The sequence below is a fragment of the Natrix helvetica genome (assembly GCF_964273705.1).
Source record: "Natrix helvetica genome assembly, chromosome: 7".
Taxonomy (NCBI): Eukaryota; Metazoa; Chordata; class Lepidosauria; order Squamata; family Natricidae; genus Natrix; species Natrix helvetica.
Window position 1 is genome coordinate 8,815,090 of NC_138558.1, and position 19,154 is coordinate 8,834,243.

At 46.2% G+C, this 19,154-nt stretch overlaps 1 protein-coding gene across 1 annotated transcript; it reads left to right on the top strand.

The window, feature by feature from the left end:
- Window positions 1–8,670: 8,670 nt before the first annotated feature.
- Window positions 8,671–15,384, top strand: LOC309395699 (alveolar macrophage chemotactic factor-like). The gene is made up of 4 exons (XM_081960166.1): window positions 8,671–8,755; window positions 11,428–11,566; window positions 12,622–12,705; window positions 15,243–15,384. Exons 1-4 carry the CDS (start codon window positions 8,692–8,694, stop codon window positions 15,244–15,246), a joined length of 291 nt encoding a protein of 96 aa, XP_081816292.1. The 5' UTR covers window positions 8,671–8,691; the 3' UTR covers window positions 15,247–15,384.
- Window positions 15,385–19,154: the final 3,770 nt, after the last annotated feature.

Sequence of the window (19,154 nt, forward strand, 5' to 3'; positions counted from 1 at the left end):
CTCTAGAAAGAGTGCAGAGAAGAGCAAAAAAGATGATTAGGGGACTGGAGGCCAAAACATATGAAGAACAGTTGCAGGAACTGGGTATGTTTAGCTTAAGAGAAAGGAGGACTAGGGGAGACATGATAGCAGTCTTCCAATATCTCAGGGGTTGCCACAAAGAAGAGGGAGTCAAACTATTCTCCAAGGCACCTGAGGGCAGGACAAGAAGCAATGGGTGGAAACTAATCAAGGAGAGAAGCATCTTAGAACTGAGGAGAAATTTCCTGACAGTTAGAACAATTAATCAGTGGAACAGAGGTTGCCTCCAGAAGTTGTGAATGCCCCAACATGGAAGTCTTTAAGAAGATGTTGGATAGCTATTTGTCTGAAACGGTATAGGGTTTCCTGCCTAGGCAGGGGGTTGGACTAGAAGACCTCCAAGGTCCCTTCCAACTCTACTATTGTATTGTATTGTATTGATTGCAGAGTTGTGGTCACACTGGTGACTGATATCCCTGGGCTTGTGGATTGGGGGGGGGGGAAGCAGCTGTTTGACTGGTTCTTCTGTCCCAAAGACTGGTATATTTATTGTCCTGGCGTGGAAAGTGAGGGGAAAATGCCCTTTAGCCAATCGCCCGGCATAGCCAGATCCAAAGGACTGGTGCAGATATTTATTGACACTGAAAGTGCGAAGAAGAGCAACTAAGATGATGAAAGGAGATCAAAACCAGAGGTGGGTTTCACATGATTTTACCACCGGTTTGCGGCACACCAAAACTGTGAGCACGAGCACCTTCCACGCATGCGTGCAACCTCCCACGCATGTGCTTGGATGGAAAAATGGGGGAAACTCTTGTAAATAAACCTAAAGCTGACCCTGTCTGTGGCATACAAACAAAACCAGTAAATACGTTTTATAGACGGCAACTCCCTCCAGCGAGGCTTGCAAAGATGTTCCCAAATTGATCCCCAACTTGTTGGAAGTGTAAAAAATAATAATATGGGACCTATCATCATACATGGTGGATGTGCGAGATGGCGAAAAAATACTGGACTAAAATTTTTAAAAATGGCTCAAAGAAATAACTGGATAGTTAATAGATTGGAAAGCGGAACTATTTCTATTGGGTATAACTATACCAAAAATTATAGTACAGAAATACAATACCTAATCCTTCATGTTATATTAAGGCATGCACATGGCTTAGAAAATGTGGCTAAACAGGACGACGAAGAGCCCGGGTGGGTGGGAGGGCGCACTCACAGGTTGCTATTACCAGTTCGCCTGGACCAGTCTGAACCAGCTAAATACCACACTGATTAAAACATATGAAGGACAGTTGCAGGATTTGGGTTTGGCTAGTCTAGAGAAAAGAAAGACCAGGGGTGACATGAGAGCAGTGTTCCAATATTTGAGGGGCTGCCACAAAGAAGAAGGTCAACTTTTTTCCCCCAAAGCACCAGCAGGCAAAACAAGAAACAATGGATGGAAACTAATCCAGGAGAAAAGCAATTAAGGAGAAACTTCCTAACAGTGAGGGCAATTCACCAGTGGAACAGAAGTTGCCTTCAGAAGTTGTGGGTGCTTCATCCCTGGAGGTTTTTAAGAAGAGACTGAACAGTGACTTGTCCGAAATGGTATCGGTCAGGGTCTCCTGCTTAAGCAGGGGGCTGGACTAGAAGACCTCCAAGGTCCCTTCCAGCTCTGTTCTGATTCATGATAATGAAGGACAACTTTAAGGGAGGGAAAAAGACAGGAAAAAAAAGTCTTCTACTCTCAATTCTCCAATCCCACAGAGGAACAAGATTAGAGATCAGAGAACTGGCACCAATGCCAGTATTTTAACTCATTCTAGCCCAAACCAGGTTTAGTGGTCAAGATAACACACTAGAAAGCAGAAGATAGTGAGTTCTAGTCCTGCCTTAGGCATGAAAGCCAACTGGGTGACTCTGAGCCAATCACCAGGAGATTGGGAGTTCTAGTCCTGCTTTAGCCATGAAAGCCAACTGGGTGACTCTGGGCCAATCACCAGGAGCATGTGAGTTCTAGTCCTGCCATAGGCATGAAAACCAGCTGGGTGACTTTGGGCCTATCACCAGGAGACTGTGAGTTCTAGTCCTGCCTTAGGCACGAAAGCCTACTGGGTGACTCTGAGCCAATCACCAGGAGACTGTGAGTTCTAGTCCTGCCTTAGGCATGAAAGCCAGCTGGGTGACTCTGAGCCAATCACCAGGAGATTGTGAGTTCTAGTCCTGCCATAGGCATGAAAGCCTACTGGGTGACTCTGAGCCAATCACCAGGAGACTGTGAGTTCTAGTCCTGCCATAGGCATGAAAGCCTACTGGGTGACTCTGAGCCAATCACCAGGAGACTGTGAGTTCTAGTCCTGCCTTAGGCATGAAAGCCTACTGGGTGACTCTGAGCCAATCACCAGGAGATTGGGAGTTCTAGTCCTGCTTTAGCCATGAAAGCCAACTGGGTGAATTTGGGCCAATCACCAGGAGACCGGGAGTTCTAGTCCTGCCTTAGGCATGAAAGCCAACTGGGTGACTTTGGGCCAATCACCAGGAGATTGGGAGTTCTAGTCCTGCTTTAGCCATGAAAGCCAACTGGGTGAATTTGGGCCAATCACCAGGAGACCGGGAGTTCTAGTCCTGCCTTAGGCATGAAAGCCAGCTGGGTGACTTTGGGCCAATCACCAGGAGACTGTGAGTTCTAGTCCTGCCTTAGGCATGAAAGCCAGCTGGGTGACTTTGGGCCAATCACCAGGAGATTGGGAGTTCTAGTCCTGCTTTAGCCATGAAAGCCAACTGGGTGAATTTGGGCCAATCACCAGGAGACCGGGAGTTCTAGTCCTGCTTTAGCCATGAAAGCCAACTGGCTGAATTTGGGCCAATCACCAGGAGACCGGGAGTTCTAGTCCTGCCTTAGGCATGAAAGCCTGCTGGGTGACTTTGGGCCAATCACCAGGAGACTGTGAGTTCTAGTCCTGCCTTAGGCATGAAAGCCAGCTGGGTGACTTTGGGTCAATCACCAGGAGACTGTGAGTTCTAGTCCTGCCTTAGGCATGAAAGCCAACTGGGTGACTTTGGGTCAATCACCAGGAGACTGTGAGTTCTAGTCCTGCCTTAGGCATGAAAGCCAGCTGGGTGACTTTGGGTCAATCACCAGGAGACTGTGAGTTCTAGTCCTGCCTTAGGCATGAAAGCCAACTGGGTGACTTTGGGCTAATCACCAGGAGACTGTGAGTTCTAGTTCTGCCTTAGGCATGAAAGCCAACTGGGTGACTTTGGGCCAATCACCAGGAGACTGTGAGTTCTAGTCCTGCCTTAGGCATGAAAGCCAACCGGGTGACTTTGGGCTAATCACCAGGAGACTGTGAGTTCTAGTCCTGCCTTAGGCATGAAAGCCAACTGGGTGACTTTGGGCTAATCACCAGGAGACGGTGAGTTCTAGTCCCACCTTAGGCATGAAAGCCATCTGAGTGACTTTGGGCCAATCACCAGGAGATTGGGAGTTCTAGTCCTGCTTTAGCCATGAAAGCCAACTGGGTGAATTTGGGCCAATCACCAGGAGACCGGGAGTTCTAGTCCCGCCTTAGGCATGAAAGCCAACTGGCTGAATTTGGGCCAATCACCAGGAGACCGGGAGTTCTAGTCCTGCCTTAGGCATGAAAGCCAGCTGGGTGACTTTGGGCCAATCACCAGGAGACTGTGAGTTCTAGTCCTGCCTTAGGCATGAAAGCCAGCTGGGTGACTTTGGGCCAATCACCAGGAGATTGGGAGTTCTAGTCCTGCTTTAGCCATGAAAGCCAACTGGGTGAATTTGGGCCAATCACCAGGAGACCGGGAGTTCTAGTCCTGCTTTAGCCATGAAAGCCAACTGGCTGAATTTGGGCCAATCACCAGGAGACCGGGAGTTCTAGTCCTGCCTTAGGCATGAAAGCCAGCTGGGTGACTTTGGGCCAATCACCAGGAGACTGTGAGTTCTAGTCCTGCCTTAGGCATGAAAGCCAACTGGGTGACTTTGGGCCAATCACCAGGAGACTGTGAGTTCTAGTCCTGCCTTAGGCATGAAAGCCAGCTGGGTGACTTTGGGCCAATCACCAGGAGACTGTGAGTTCTAGTCCTGCCATAGGCATGAAAGCCAACTGGGTGACTTTGGGTCAATCACCAGGAGACTGTGAGTTCTAGTCCTGCCTTAGGCATGAAAGCCAGCTGGGTGACTTTGGGCCAATCACCAGGAGACTGTGAGTTCTAGTCCTGCCATAGGCATGAAAGCCAACTGGGTGACTTTCGGTCAATCACCAGGAGACTGTGAGTTCTAGTCCTGCCATAGGCATGAAAGCCAACTGGGTGACTTTGGGCCAATCACCAGGAGACTGTGAGTTCTAGTCCTGCCATAGGCATGAAAGCCAACTGGGTGACTTTGGGTCAATCACCAGGAGACTGTGAGTTCTAGTCCTGCCATAGGCATGAAAGCCAACTGGGTGACTTTGGGCCAATCACCAGGAGACTGTGAGTTCTAGTCCTGCCATAGGCATGAAAGCCAACTGGGTGACTTTGGGCCAATCACCAGGAGACTGTGAGTTCTAGTCCTGCCATAGGCATGAAAGCCAACTGGGTGACTTTGGGCCAATCACCAGGAGATTGTGAGTTCTAGTCCTGCCTTAGGCATGAAAGCCAGCTGGGTGACTTTGGGCCAATCACCAGGAGACTGTGAGTTCTATTCCTGCCTTAGGCATGAAAGCCAACTGGGTGACTTTGGGCCAATCACCAGGAGACTGTGAGTTCTAGTCCTGCCTTAGGCATGAAAGCCAGCTGGGTGACTTTGGGCCAGAGACTGTGAGTTCTAGTCCTGCCTTAGGCACGAAAGCCAGCTGGGTGACTTTGAGCCAGTCCCTCTCTCTCAGTCCAACTCACCTCACAGGATTGCAGTTGTGGGGAAAATAAGAGGAGGAAGGAGTATTAGGCATATTAATTGCCTGGAGTTAAAGTAAATATAGATAATAAAAATGAATCAAAATGAATTAATCATTCTCCTCGGCTTCTCCTTTCCAACAGGAGGGAGAAAATCCCAGCCCCCAACAAAATGATTTCCTTTCTCTGTGTACCTTTATGGGAGTGATGATGGCCAAACTTCTGTTTCTCCCTGCTTCCCTTCTTGCAGAAGTCGGGTCCAATTGCTCTTTCCTGGAACTTCACATGTGGGGAACTTCCCCCACCGAACGGGCATTGCAATGTCTGCTCTGCCCTGGCCAAAGGTTTCAAAACTGTGGCGCGAGGCACGAGATTTAACTGCAGCCTCTAAAGATGGGAACTGTAAACAGTTCAAGTTCCCCCTCCGTGCTTTCTCCCTGGAATAGAAAGTCAAAACGGTTTCGCTTCGTTTCTCTGGTCCCAGACTTCCTCCCGTTTTAATTTTGGGAAGCAGAACAATGTAAGGGGGGTACGTGGTGTGTGTGAAGGGTGACCCACACAGAAAGCCAATAGGGCAGAGATGGCTAACCTTTTTGTCCTCGCATGCTGAAAGCAGGCACACGCATGCGCATGCCCACACCCACAATGCAATGCGTGTGTGACCTCCCCCGCCCGCTCAACCTGCCCCCCTGCGCATGCATGCGTGACCTCCCCGTGCTCTTCCCTCACCTGTCCGTGTGATCCCCCCCATCCCCCATTTTGGGCCTAGCAGGCAGTGGTGGGTTCCAGATCCCATTGCAACCAGTACGGAGCAATGGGGCCGGGCATCCACCACATGCACGCATGCAACAAGTGCATGCATACTTACCGCCCGCGATGGCTCCGCAATGCTCCAGTTGCTTGGCGGAGCATCGCACAGGCATCGTACACTCTGTGTGTGCGTGCACGGAAGCCCCGATCGGCTCAAATACAGGTAAGGAGAGCAGGCAGGTGGGCAGGTGAGCCCTCCGGAGCACCGTACCGAAACGGTACCTGATGCTCCCAGCAGGAACCGGTACGCTCATACCGGGGTGTACCGGCCATATCCCACCACTTCTAGCAGGCCTCCCTGCAGCCTCCTGGGACCAAAAATGGGCTGCCGGGGGGGGGGGGATGTTCCTCACTCCCACACCCCATTTTGTGTCTAGAAGACTTCCCTGAAGCCTCCTGGGATCAAAAACACTGCACCCCCCCAGCGCTTTTCCCTCTACCTCTTGCACATGCACGGCAGAGACCCCAAAATCAGCTGGCCGGTGGGAGGCGCGCATGCATGCGCAGTGGAGCTGGCCACGTGCCCGCAGAGATGGCTTTGCATGCCACCTATGGAATGCGTGCCATAGGTTCGCCATCATTGCAATAGGGGTTTATATTCTGTCTGTAGAGACAGAAGCAAAGCTTTTTTAGACTTCACATGGGGGGGGATGTTGGTGACATTGTGTACACCAGTGGTGGGTTTCAAATTTTTTTAGAACCTCTTCTGTAGGTGTGGCCTGCTTTGTGGGAGTGGCTTGCTGGCCATGTGACCGGGGTGGGAGTGGCCAACTTGTAAAATGTATTGAAACTCACTTAACAACGCTCTTGCTTAGCAACCAAAATGTTGGCTCAGAAACTCTGGCATTTGAAGCACGCAAGTCTTAAAGCTGTCAAGTTACAAGACCCTTGCACCCCCAACCCTTTAGGAAAAAAAAACCCAGGGTGTTCAAACTTGACAGTTTTAAGACTTGTGGACTTCAACTCCCAGAATTCCTCCTCTCGCTCTTCATCTTGATGATGTGCGGATGGGGGGAGGGAGCTGGAACTGGTTCTAAACGGCACTGTAGATTTGGGGAACCTCTTCTATAGAAGAGGTTAGAACTGGCAGGAACCCACCCCAGATGGTTTGATTCGTTTATGATCCCCTGTGAAACATGAATGCAGAAAATACCATTTTTTCCATGTATGAGACGATACCTCCATTTACCCAAAAATGGAGGGGTGTCTTATAGATGTTGGGGGGTGAGAGGAGAATTCCGGTTGTGAAACTGCCGATACCTTATCTCTGCAAAGTAGCTTCACGAGCAAAATGTCTGATTGCAGAGTTTCTAAGTTTTGCAGACATCGGCCTGGCAGCTCTCCAAGCCAGATTAGGTCTGTGACTGTAAATCCTCCCTTGAAAGACTTTGCTGGATGGGAATGAGCAGAATTCACAGTCAATTAATAAAAGGGGTTTTTGTCGAAGTTTGCTTCATGCTCTCGGGAAGCCTGGGTCAGAACAGCCTGCTCAACTGTTTTAATTCAGTGTTGGGTGGATTATTATCCTTTAGGGCTTCAAAAAAAAAAAAAGAAGTTGGTCATAATGGGCTACACACAGGAGAGTTTTACTAGCCTGGAGTGACCTTTGGGCCAGAAATTCCCCATACGTGTTTTAAGCGGTTGACCGTGGATGATCATGGATGTTATTGAGAAATAGATTTGCCAATTCTTCTCTATTCTGAAGAGAAGACAATGTGTCCTTCAATGGCAATCTCCAGGATTGGAGACTAGATGGGGGAACTTAAAAAACAACAACAACCCAACATAAATGGCAGGGAATCAATACTTTTTCCAAGATCACAACGCAGGAGGTGTCCACCAAGTTACTACTTGAAGGAGACTTTGCCTTCATACAAAGAGTGTCAATTTGATTGAGAAGGTAAACAGACAGTGGTTAAAGGAGTTTTGCTCCATTTTGTGATTTTTATTGCCATAGTTGTTGAATAGAATGGAATGGAATGGAATGGAATAGAATAACAGAGTTGGAAGGGACCTTGGAGATCTTCTAGTCCAACCCCCTGCTTAGGCAGGAAACCCTACACCACTTCAGACAAATGGTTATCCAACATCTTCTTTAAAACCTCCAGTGTTGGAGCATTCACAACTTCTGGAGGTAATTTGTTCCATTGATTAATTGTTTTCACTGTCAGGAAATTTCTTCTTAGTTCTAGGTTGCTTCTCTCCTTGATTAGTTTCCACCCATTGCTTCTTGTTCCTGCCCTCAGGTGCTTTGGAGAATAGCTTGACTCCCTCTTCTTTGGGGCAGCCCCTGAGATATTGGAAGACTGCTATCATGTCTCCCCTAGTCCTTCTTTTCCTTAAGCTAGACATACCTAGTTCCTGCAACCGTTCTTCATATGTTTTAGTCTCCAGTCCCCTAATCATCTTTGTTGCTCTTCTCTGCACTCTTTCTAGAGTCTCCACATCTTTTCTACATCGTGGTGACCAAAACTGAATGCAGGATTCCAAGTGTGGCCTTACCAAGGCATTATAAAGTGGTATTAACACTTCATGTGATCTTGATTCTATCCCTCTGTTGATGCAGCCTAGAACTGTGTTGGCTTTTTTGGCAGCTGCTGCACACTGCTGGCTCCTATTTAAATGGTTGTCCACTAGGATTCCAAGATCCCTCTCACAGTTGCTACTGTCCTTCTCAGCTGCCCAGATACAATGAAGGAAAGTCTCTGGGCCTGTACAGAAAACTTCCCCCTTTTAAATTTCCCCCCTAGTCAACAGGTAAAATGGTACAATTACTTCTGCTTCAGAGAAGACCAGGAAAAATAAGTGTGTGCGGAAGTTTACACAGATAGACACATATACTCACAAGGGGATTTTTCCCCCCTCCTTCAACCAGTATTTCAAGGCTGTATCTGCAAGTTCCCTTAATGAAGGGAAGGTTTATAAGGCGAAAACACTTCTTCAAATCATCCTTCTTGGGAATCCTACCATCCGGCAGTGATGAAGTGCCTGGCTTTGATACTAATGCTGGCCTTAACAGCCAACCACATCAATCCAATCTATGGTAAGTCTCTTTTCTTTCATTTCAGCTTGACCTCCTTGGGCTTAACTGCAGAGCCCATTTCCTGATACAGAATAACAGAGTTGGAAGGGACCTTAAGAGATCTTCTAGTCCAACCTTCTGCTTAAGCAGGAGACACCCTGTATCATTCCAGGCACGTGGTTGTACAATCTCTTCTTAAAAGCCTCCAGTGTTGGGAGCACCCACAACTTCTGAGGGCAAATCATTCCTCTGGTGCTTTTTCAAGGGGCAACTGAACTTTCTGGGGTTTTTTTTCTTTGAAGACGTTTCGCTTCGCATTCAAGAAGCTTCTTCAGCTCTGACTGGATAGTGGGGAACGGAAGGATTTATATTCCTTGCAGACAGCTGGACATTTGCATTCTTTTAGCGAGTTGTTACGGCCACCTGGAGATTTATCTGTGTCCTCAGGGTCGCCTGAGTGGTGCAATTGGGTGCGGAGCCTTCTTGGAACTGTTGAAATCCTTCCATTTCCCTCCACCATCCAGTCAGAGCTGAAGAAGCTCCTTGGATGAGAAGTGAAACGTCTTCAAAGAAAACCCAGAAAGTTCAGTTGCCCCTTGAAAAAAGCGCCTTTGGGACAACCTTATAGGTCATCTAGTCCAATCCCCAGCTCAAGCAGGAGACCCCACACCATTTCTGAAGAGGAAAGTCCAGTTGCTTCTTGAAAGCTTCCAGTGATGAAGCTCCCACAACCTCTGAAGGCAACTTCTGTTCCATTGCTTGATTGTTCTCACTGTCAGGAAATTCCTCCTTATCTCCAGGTTGAATCTCTCCTTGACCCGTTTCCATCCGTTATTCCTCCTCTGGCTTTCAAGTGCCTTGGAAAAATAGCTTGACCCCCCCCCTCCACTCTGTGGGTGAATTCGTTACCATGACTTCTGTTCCACCCTGAAATGTGGCTTAAAGGAACAACGCTAAAAAGAAGGAAGATGCCATTCGAGGCACATGGTGGCACCCTTAGACAAGGATTGGAGAAGTTCAGCCGTGTTTTTTTGCACCATTCTAGATCAGGGTTGCCCAAATGCTTTGGCCCCAGGGACCCGTTTGTGGAAGACAATTTTTTCCATTGAATAGGGACGGACGGACGGACGGACGTGCTACCTGGATCAGGGGTGTCAAACTGGATTTCTTGGAGGGCCTGATCAGCAATTGCAGTTGTCCTCCGCGGGCTGGGCCAGTGAGGATGGGTTGGGGAAATGGGACAGGCAGCCTCCTACAGCACCCTGCCTGCCAAAATGGGGCACTCCCCATTTTGGCTGGCAGGGTGCTGCAGGAGGTTATCCAGGCTAAAATGGGGTGCACAGGAGCCTCCCATGCGTCCCAATACCACGTTTTCGCTAGCAGAAGCACCACGGGACGGTCCTTTGCTATTTCCAGGCTGGTCCCACGGGCTGGATCTAAGCACCCTGCAGGCTGTTTGACACCCCAGACCTACAGTAGATCCTACAAATGCCCAGGGATCAGGGAACCCCTGTTCTTGATAATACACCGCACCCCAAGGCACAAAAGTAGCTGGTTAAAAAGAATCTATTAAAATGCATTACAGCAAGGGAAGCCATCAAAATACCCTGGGGGGGGGGGACTATAGAAAAGGAAAGATCAAAGAAGAGTTTTTTTTAAATTAAAACAACAACAACAACTAGGTGTTAACCAGGTGTTGCCCAGGGGGGGATTTATTTACAGGAGGGAAATGTAATTTCTAATGTTGGATTTCCCCCCTTACCAGAGGGAGCCCCCTTTTGGAGCACTGTGAAGCCGTTACCATGGCAATTCCACTGCACTGTAGAGTAGAAGCCATTTTAAAGCACAACAGGCTGCATCTTAACAGAACACACACACAAACACACACCCGAGGGGTGTTAGGAGTGTCTTACCCCCACAATATTTGTTTCCAGAGAGTAAGTCATCTGTGTACCAAGTTTGGATGAAATTGCTCAAGGCGTTCCAGAGTTATGTTGGAACATACATAAAAACACAGTCGTTTTTATATAGAGAGATTGGGCTCTCATCTAAAGAGATGAATTAACACAGATTTGGGGTTTATGCAGTCATAACGGCTAAGATCCTATATATTATGCTAACCCATTGTTTGTTACATGTATGCCTGGTAAAGAATCGTGGGTGGCTTATTACATGCTTCAGTCATAAATCACGGGTTCCAGAACCCAACCTTGGGACTTATCCATGATGCTAAGCAACGAAACAAAAAACACATCACGAAATTGTCTATTGTGTTAATGGTGGTTTATCCATTAAACTGTAATTAAAACAATAGCTCACAGCTATTCTTTCAGCCTGTAGCAGAGGTGAGTTCCTACAGGTTCGGCCCAATTCAGCTAAGTAGGTAGTAACTCAGCTGTGCACATACCTGAACTGGTTCTATCAGCGGCGCCCATGGCAGCATCATCTTGCTTTTTTACTTCTGCGCATGTGCCCCGAAGCGCATTCCTGAGCGAACTGGCAGTAAAAGAATCCAGAATCCACCCCTGGCCTGTAGCACTTAATGACTTGAGGGCGATGATCCAAAGAAGCGAAATAGTTATACTGTGTGATATTCAAAGCACTTTGGAGGAAAAACGTAAGATCAAGAGGTCAAGAATACACTAAGAATATATGGCTGTTTGATAAAACGTTGTGCATTGGTTTGCAAACAGGTCTGGCAATGGAAGGGCATGTCGCCCACTTGGGAAGATGCAAGTGCTTAAGGCTCGTTTCGGGGGGTTTTAGTCCCAAACAAGTGAAACGCATTCAAGTCATCCCCAGAGGAATACACTGCCGAAGAACTGAGGTCATGTAAGTGAGCTTCAATCTGGATTAGAACACTCTAAGAGCTGGTATGTCAAACTCAAGGTCCGTGAGCCACATCCGGCCCACGGGTTGCTTAGATCTGGCCCACAGGGGCCAGCCTGGAAATATCAAAGAAGCAGCCTACGGTGCCGCTGCAGGCCAAAACGGCGTGCTTTACGCCCTCGCGTGAAGGCCAAATACAGGGCATGTGCCCCCCCCCAGTCCATTTTTGACCGGCAGGGTGCTACAGGAGGTGTCTGTCAGTGGTGGGATTCAATTCTTTTTACTACTGGTTCTGTAGGCATGGGTTGGTGAGCGTAACATGGGTTGGTGGGCGTGGCATGGCTTGGTGGGTGTGGCAGGGGAAGGATACTGCAAAATCCCCATTCTCTCCCCGCTCCAGGGGAAGGATACTGCAAAATCCCCATTTCCTCCCGATCAGCTGGGACTCAGGAGGCAGAGAATTGATGGGGCGAGGCCAGCCAGAGGTGGTATTTACCAGTTCTCTGAACTACTCAAAGGTTCCATTACCAGTTCTCCAGAACTGGTCAGAACCAGGGGTGGATTCTGCTGCTGCTCCTGCCGGTTTGCTCAGGACCGCGCCGCACGCATGCGCAGTACTAAAGAAATCCTTTTGCACATGTGCAGAAGCCAAAAACAAGATGGTGGGTGTGGCCAGCCTGGGTCACTGCCGGTTCCAGTGACCCAGGCTGGCAAGTTAATACCTATTCGGACGAACCAGTCCAAACTGATAGGAACCCACCTCTGTTCAGAACCTGCTGAATACCACCTCTGGTATCCATCCTGTCTCTCCTCCCGTCCCGGGCCCCCCGACCCACAGAGAAGAACCACAATGCCAATTTGGCCCTCGGAGAAATCCAGTTTGACAACCCCCGGGACTGTGAACTGATATTGGGCTGTGGCACACGAGAAACTGGGCCACGCAAACAAGCGAAGCACCATCTGCGGGAAAACCTCTCTAGCCACCGAACTGGTCCCTGGTGCCAAAAGATTGAGGGGCCGCTGAACTGGGAAGACTAACAGCCTCTTTTCTCTTTCAGATTTACTCTGATCAACGGATGGAAATATTGTGTCCATCCTGACACTCCTTGGGTGATTTCATTGCTTCAAAAGTTGACCCAGAGGTACAGTCTTGCCTATTTTCATTTATTTACTCTGCCTTTATTTTTGCAAATAAGGCGGCAAACCTATCCAACCCACCTTCCTCCTCCTATTTTCCCCACAATGACAACCCTGTGAGGTGGGTTGGAGAGAGAGAGAGAGAGAGAGAGAGAGTGAGAGTGAGTGTGACTGGCTGGCTTTCGTGGCTAAGGCGGGACTAGAACTCATTGTCTGCTGTTGATTGGTCCAAAGTCATCCAAATGACTTTCATGCCTAAGGCAGGACTAAAACTCAGAATCTCTGGTGATTGGCCCCAAAGTCACCCAATCTGGATTTCATGGCTATGATGGGATTTGAACTCACAGTCTCCTGCTTTCTAGCTTGGTGCCTTAACCACCAAACCAAGGTTTCCGAGAGCCAGCCTTGTGTGGTGATGAAGGGGCTGGCTTAGGAGCAGGGAGACCGTCTCCCTTAGATATTGGGGGAACTTGGGCCAGTCACCCCCTCTCAACATGATTAGTTTCAGTGTATGTGAGAAGTGGCCATAGTCCAAAACTCTTTTTTTGCATTATGTATATTGGTGGCTTCATGGTGAAAATTAGACATAGTGGCCAAAATTGTGGAAACCTTTTGAGAAAAGTGTATTTTTGAGGTTTGATGACTAATAACACCACTTTTTTTGCGAGGGAGTAGTACCATAAAATTATATATCAATGCAAAGATAATTTAATCAAGAATGTAATGCAACAAAGTTTGTTCAAGTATCTGTATTCTATGAAAAGTTACAGCCGAATATACCCAGCAATAAAAGCCAGTTAATAGAAGCAATCATTCAATCTTGGTTTCACATTATAACAGCTGCAGAACTAAAAGACTTGGTTCCCTCCAGAGGAAGACGTTGTAAGGATGTAATTCATGCTAAGGGTTACCCAGCCAAGTATTAACTGACATGGTGCTAATTTTTGTATATCTTGTTTATTCTATGGTGACAATTTTTGTATATCTCGTTTTTTCTGCGTGTTTCACTTTTCTTCTTTTAACTGCTATTCTAATAGCAGATCCTTCATAAACATTATTGTATTACCTTCTTGGTTAAATTATCTTTACATTGATATATAATTTTATGGTGCTACTCCAAAAAGGGAAAAAAGGGGTGTTATTAGCCATCAAACCTCAAAAATACTGTACATTTCCACAATTTTGGCCACTACTGTACAGTACAAGACAAGGGGATTCTGAGGCAAAGATTAAGAAAGGGAACAAAGCAGAGGATTTCACGTAATCTTCACATAGTCCTTGACTTATGACTGGTCACTTAATTTTTAGGACCTTCCCAGGGATATTTATGACTTGGGTTCGAAGTTCTGACAGCCAGCTCCTCTACTCCCTGTAGTCACATGATTGCAACTGGCTCACAGTCGGGGGAGGGATTCAGCTGGTTCGTACCGGTTCGAGCGAACCGGATACTAATTTTACATCTGGTTTGTCGAACCAGTAGTTGCAAGGACTGTCTGGCCCCGCCCACCCCTCCCCTCCCAGGAGTCTCCACGCAGCCCATTTTCGATGCCAGCTAAGTGCAGGGCCCATGTGGAGACTCTCAAAGGGCAAAAAATGGGCCTCCCAGAAGTTCCTGAAGTCTGAAAACGGCCCGTTTCCAGCCTCCGGAGCCTGGGGGAGACCGTCTTTGCGTTCCCGGAAGCTCGAGGGAAGCCTCTGAAGCCTGGGGAGAGCGAAAACGCCCCCCCCCGCCATGGTGCAGGAGGCCGAGTAGGCCATGCCCACCATGGTCGCGTCCACCCAGCAAATGGGCAGAGAACCGGTTGCTAAAATTTTGGAATCCTACCCCTGCCCAGAGTTATATCCTTTTGAAAGCAAGTAAATGAGAGAAACTGGTAAAATCTGCCAAAAATCAGTCACGTGACCACAGGATGCTGCAAGTAGCCATAAACACGAGCTGATTGCCAAGTACCCAAAATGGGATCATGTGATGACAGGGGGAAAGGGATGTGGCCATTATCATAACTAGGTTGTAAGGTAGCTCTGGGGAAGTCTGTTTTAATTTCAGCTGGTCATAGACAGAGCAACCAGTCACTAAGTGAGGAGTCCCCGTACATTATCCTGTGCAAGTGTACATCTTATTTTGTGAAACTGTTCAATCCACAGAACGATGTCCTGAATTCCCCCCCCCCCCCCAATATTTTATCATCCTTATCCTCTTGTCTAGCCCTCTACAAAATAGGAGAATCATATTATTGGCCTATCATGTTGGTTACTGTAAGGATTAGCAATATAAAAGGGAGTGGTTTGAACGTTTCCAACAATGTAGTTGTTATTTCTTGGAGAACCATATCAAAAATGACATAGGATGCAGCTCCTATAAGGAGTTATGGTATACTTAAATATTTCCAAAATTTGAGGGGGGTACTCACTTCTGTGATATACTGTAGGTGCTTTTAAAGTTTGGTACCTTTCCTTGCAAGATATTTATGGCTGTTTTTAACATTTAAAATCATCAGAAACTGTAGGTTATGTAATAACAACACATTTGCTTTGATTCCAGGTAATTTGCAAATGGATTTTTCTGGGGGTGAACACATCCTTCAGATGTCTTGAGAAAAAAACAGCCCGTCCTGCAAGCAACAGGTTTATCTTTCCATATGTATAGATTTAATGGCATCCGTTCCAAGTGGCAATTTCATCATTCCTTAGAAAAAGTTTTAGAATAAAATGCAAGATACTGTGTGTTTGCTTAAGGGAAACTTAACAATTCTAGCAAAGCTACTATTGAATAATTATACTATGCAGCTACTCTGCCGTTTCCACCCAGAGCTACGATTTCACAGCAGTTTTGCTTCTAGTTAGTTTGGAATAATTATGATGTACTCTCCCCTCAGAACTTCTCATAGTCATAATCCTGCTCATATCCCAAGAGTCCCTCAAATATTTTCTTTCTATTTTGTATTCCGCAAGAAGGTCTGAGCCGTTTTGCTGAAAAGAAAGGGAAATTCACAAACCATTCAGAAAGGGGGCAGTTGATAAAAAAAAATAAAGGTTTAATTTCATGTGAATGAAATTCACCTTTCAGGCTGTGGCTGATGAGTAGCCAAGCCTTGTCTACACTTTCTGGCTTAAAACTTTCAACCACTGTGCGTTGCTCCGTTCGTGGGACGTATCCACAATGTATTATGTTTTGGATATTTGCCACAAAGTGTAACGATGCCTAATGTTGTGTTGGCTTTGTGATGAAAATGTATTCCTTTTGCAAAAAAATGCCACCAGTGTTTTTTTGGCCTACATTTGGAGTTTCGAAACAACTCTTAGGAGCCGTTGTAAAACAGACCTTTATAATGGAGCCTGGAAAGAGGATTACTTAATTTACAAACAGGAGCCCCTGTGTCCATTAAAAAAAACCCAAAAAAAAAACCCCACCTTTTCCAACTAACTGAATTTATTAAAAGGCATGAATTCCGTGCAAAAGCCATGCAGCCACCAACATTTGGAGATGATACAGTTCTTCATCTTTTCTTCTTTCACTGTTCGAAAACATTTTTTTTTTGAGCAAATTAGTTTTTGGAAGAAATGTCTTTCTGGGTTTTTTCCAAGTGGGGAAAAAAGAGGCTGGAAACCTGGAGGCTGCTTGGAAAGATGGTTTAATGGTGGACAAGATCACAGGGCTTGAGCTCCTGAACAGAAAAGGGGGATCCCAGGCTTCCAGATGTTGGGTGAAGAAGAAAAGAGAGAGAGAGATGCTGAAAGTCTCTGGTTTTATGCCCTCTCTGGGCTTTGATCTTGAGCTTGTATTCTGATTGGTTGTCAGACTCCCATGGGGGCCATGCAGGGGCAACTCTCTAGGCTGTGCTTTGAGTCCAAGTTTGGTTGAGCTTTGCTTCTTCCCAGGTGCCCTGTGGTGAGATGGGTACAGGGCTAATACTATCATGCCTTAATCCCAACACCCTGGAGCTGAACGTGGATATCTTTGTTATGTAGAATAGACTGACTCAGGCATTTTAATGGCCCATTGACAAAGGTGGGGGGCTATTAAGAGTGAGTCTGTTTCCTGCCTAAAACATGTTTCACCATTTCTGATCCAGGGAAATATATTCTGCCTTTTCAATATTCTCCAGGCTATTTCATTATTCTAGGAGAGGGGTGGGTTTTAACTTCCTACATTAGCAAACAGGGATAAAAGTTTGTCCATGCTGCCCAGAACTCCCATCACAGTAGGCTAGTGGCTTACACCCACTCGTATTTCTAAACCCCATTTTGCACATTGGAGGGTTTAAAAGGGATTAAAATGAGTTTTGCACACTTAAGAACCCATTCAAAGTTACAAGAGCACTGAAAAAAGTGACCCATCCCTGTTTTTCACACTTATGACCATTGCAGCATTCCCATGGTCATACAATCAAAATTTAGATGCTTGGCAACAGTTGTTTCAAATTTAGGAAATCTAAATTCTAAATCTAAATTCGTTCTTAGTCCTCAGGATGTTGCATCTGATGCTCACTCAGTAAAAATTGTTCCATTGTGGACTTTTTACATTTCTGCAATTTTTCTTTTCTTTGCAAATCTCAAAGAGATTTTGTAATCTCTTCCCATGTTTTGTCTTCCACATTAACGGAATTGCTGTAAATTATTTGTACATCGATATAATTACTATTTTAATAGAATGCAATTATAAAATGTTTGTATTCATAAAATTAAAGTATATATTCATCGACACGGTGAAGATTGGTTCCTGTCAACTGAATCTTTGTTTTTTTTTAACCAACACAAGGAATAGTAGGAGCCCAGCAATGTAATGCCCTCAGATTTAAAACGTCATTAAACTTGACTTCTCTGAGTGGATTTTAACTTTATGGCAGTAAAATGCTTCTGATAAGCACCTCAATTTCTTGGCCCTTGTGGCTCATACACTTCAATTTCTTGGTCCTTGTGGCTTGCGCACGGAAATAATGAGAGTATGTTAAAAATAGATCTGAACTTTTTGTCCACGCAAGAGACCACAGGTGGGTTGAATGTGGTCCACAGGGACCTAGTACCTATAATGGACTGAAGAAAGACATTCTCTTGTTTCTTATTCATCAAAAGCCAAAAAAAGTACCAAGTAAAAAGCTGAATTTCCCCATTTTTGTGAGAAGGCTGATCTTGAAGGAATTAAAACAATGCTTTTTCTAAAAAAAATACCCTCGCGGTGGCTCAGTGGCAAAGACGCCGAGCTTGTTGATCAGAAAGGTTGGCAGTTCGGCGGTTCGAATCCCTAGTGCCGCATAACAGAGTGAGCTCCCGTTACTTATCCCAGCTTCTGCCAACCTAGCAGTTCGAAAGCATGTAAAAATGCAAGTAGAAAAATAGGAACCACCTTTGGTGGGAAGGTAACAGTGTTTCATGCACCTTAGGCGTTTAGTAATGCTGGCCACATAACCACGGAGACGTCTTCGGACAACACTGGCTCTTCAGCTTTGAAAATGGAGATAAGCACCGCCCCCTAGAGTCAGGAACGACTAGTACATATGTGCAAGGGGAATCTTTACCTTCTTTAGGTGACAATTTTCAGTATCTCGGGGCAGGGGGCACAGACTGAATAGGCACAGCAGCCCTCCAGGTGTTTTTATACTTGTGAATTGGGTGGGCGTTTAAACTAGCCATTTGGTTAGTCCAAATATACTCTTTTCCATTGACTATAATGAAGGGGGCCTTGCCAACTGAGAGAGCTTACATTCTCCAACATAAACCCCTCTAAATGGAAAGTAGTGAACACCCCCCCCCCCCCCAATAATAGCAATTATCCTGTTGATTGCACCGTTGAAGCAATTGTTTGCATCCAGATTTGGCTGTAGTTAAAAGGCACACCCAATGAAACCAATGAGAATCTCGAGATGCATAGGTTTTAATGGGTCCACCCTAACTAAATTTGGATCCCATCCATTAAGTCACCTTCTGAAAAGAGGCGGCTAGATGGTTATGGGGTAACAATGAGCTGCAAAGAATTTATTCAAATAAACACAGGGGAAGAGAATAAATGGCTTATTTCCAGACGATATATCGATTACTGAGATGAATTATGTTCTTTATTAAGAACTAAGAACAGGCAGGAAAAAAAATAAACAAGCTTTCTGACCATTGTTACCAACGGCAAAGTTTTCATGGATTCATTTTGGCTACAGATGCCCAGGTGCCTGTTTTGAACAGCCCTTCAAAACCCATCATCCTCAGCGAGTACATCCAACACTTCCGAAGGAAATAATGCAAAAAGGGGGCATTAGGATGATGCTGTGATGCCATGAATTCCATCTGTGTCGGAGCAGACTTTTCCCCATGTTGATTTTGACCAATCTAGTTTTCTACTAAAGATATATTACGTCAGCACACAGTAGATACTGGTTTTGCTTTGCTTGCAAAGAATCTTAGGTCCAGGTGTGGCGTGAGGATCGTGAAAGGAATGTCTAGTGCAACATCTGGGGAGCCTCAG

What these genes read in the sequence shown, in the direction of transcription:
- LOC309395699 (XM_081960166.1), top strand. Translation starts at nt 8,692, where the DNA reads ATGAAGTGCCTGGCTTTGATACTAATGCTGGCCTTAACAGCCAACCAC. An exon ending in CCACATCAATCCAATCTATG is followed by an intron (nt 8,756 to 11,427) that starts GTAAGTCTCTTT and finishes GTTTGCAAACAG; the next exon opens with GTCTGGCAATGGAAGGGCAT. An exon ending in TGCCGAAGAACTGAGGTCAT is followed by an intron (nt 11,567 to 12,621) that starts GTAAGTGAGCTT and finishes TTTCTCTTTCAG; the next exon opens with ATTTACTCTGATCAACGGAT.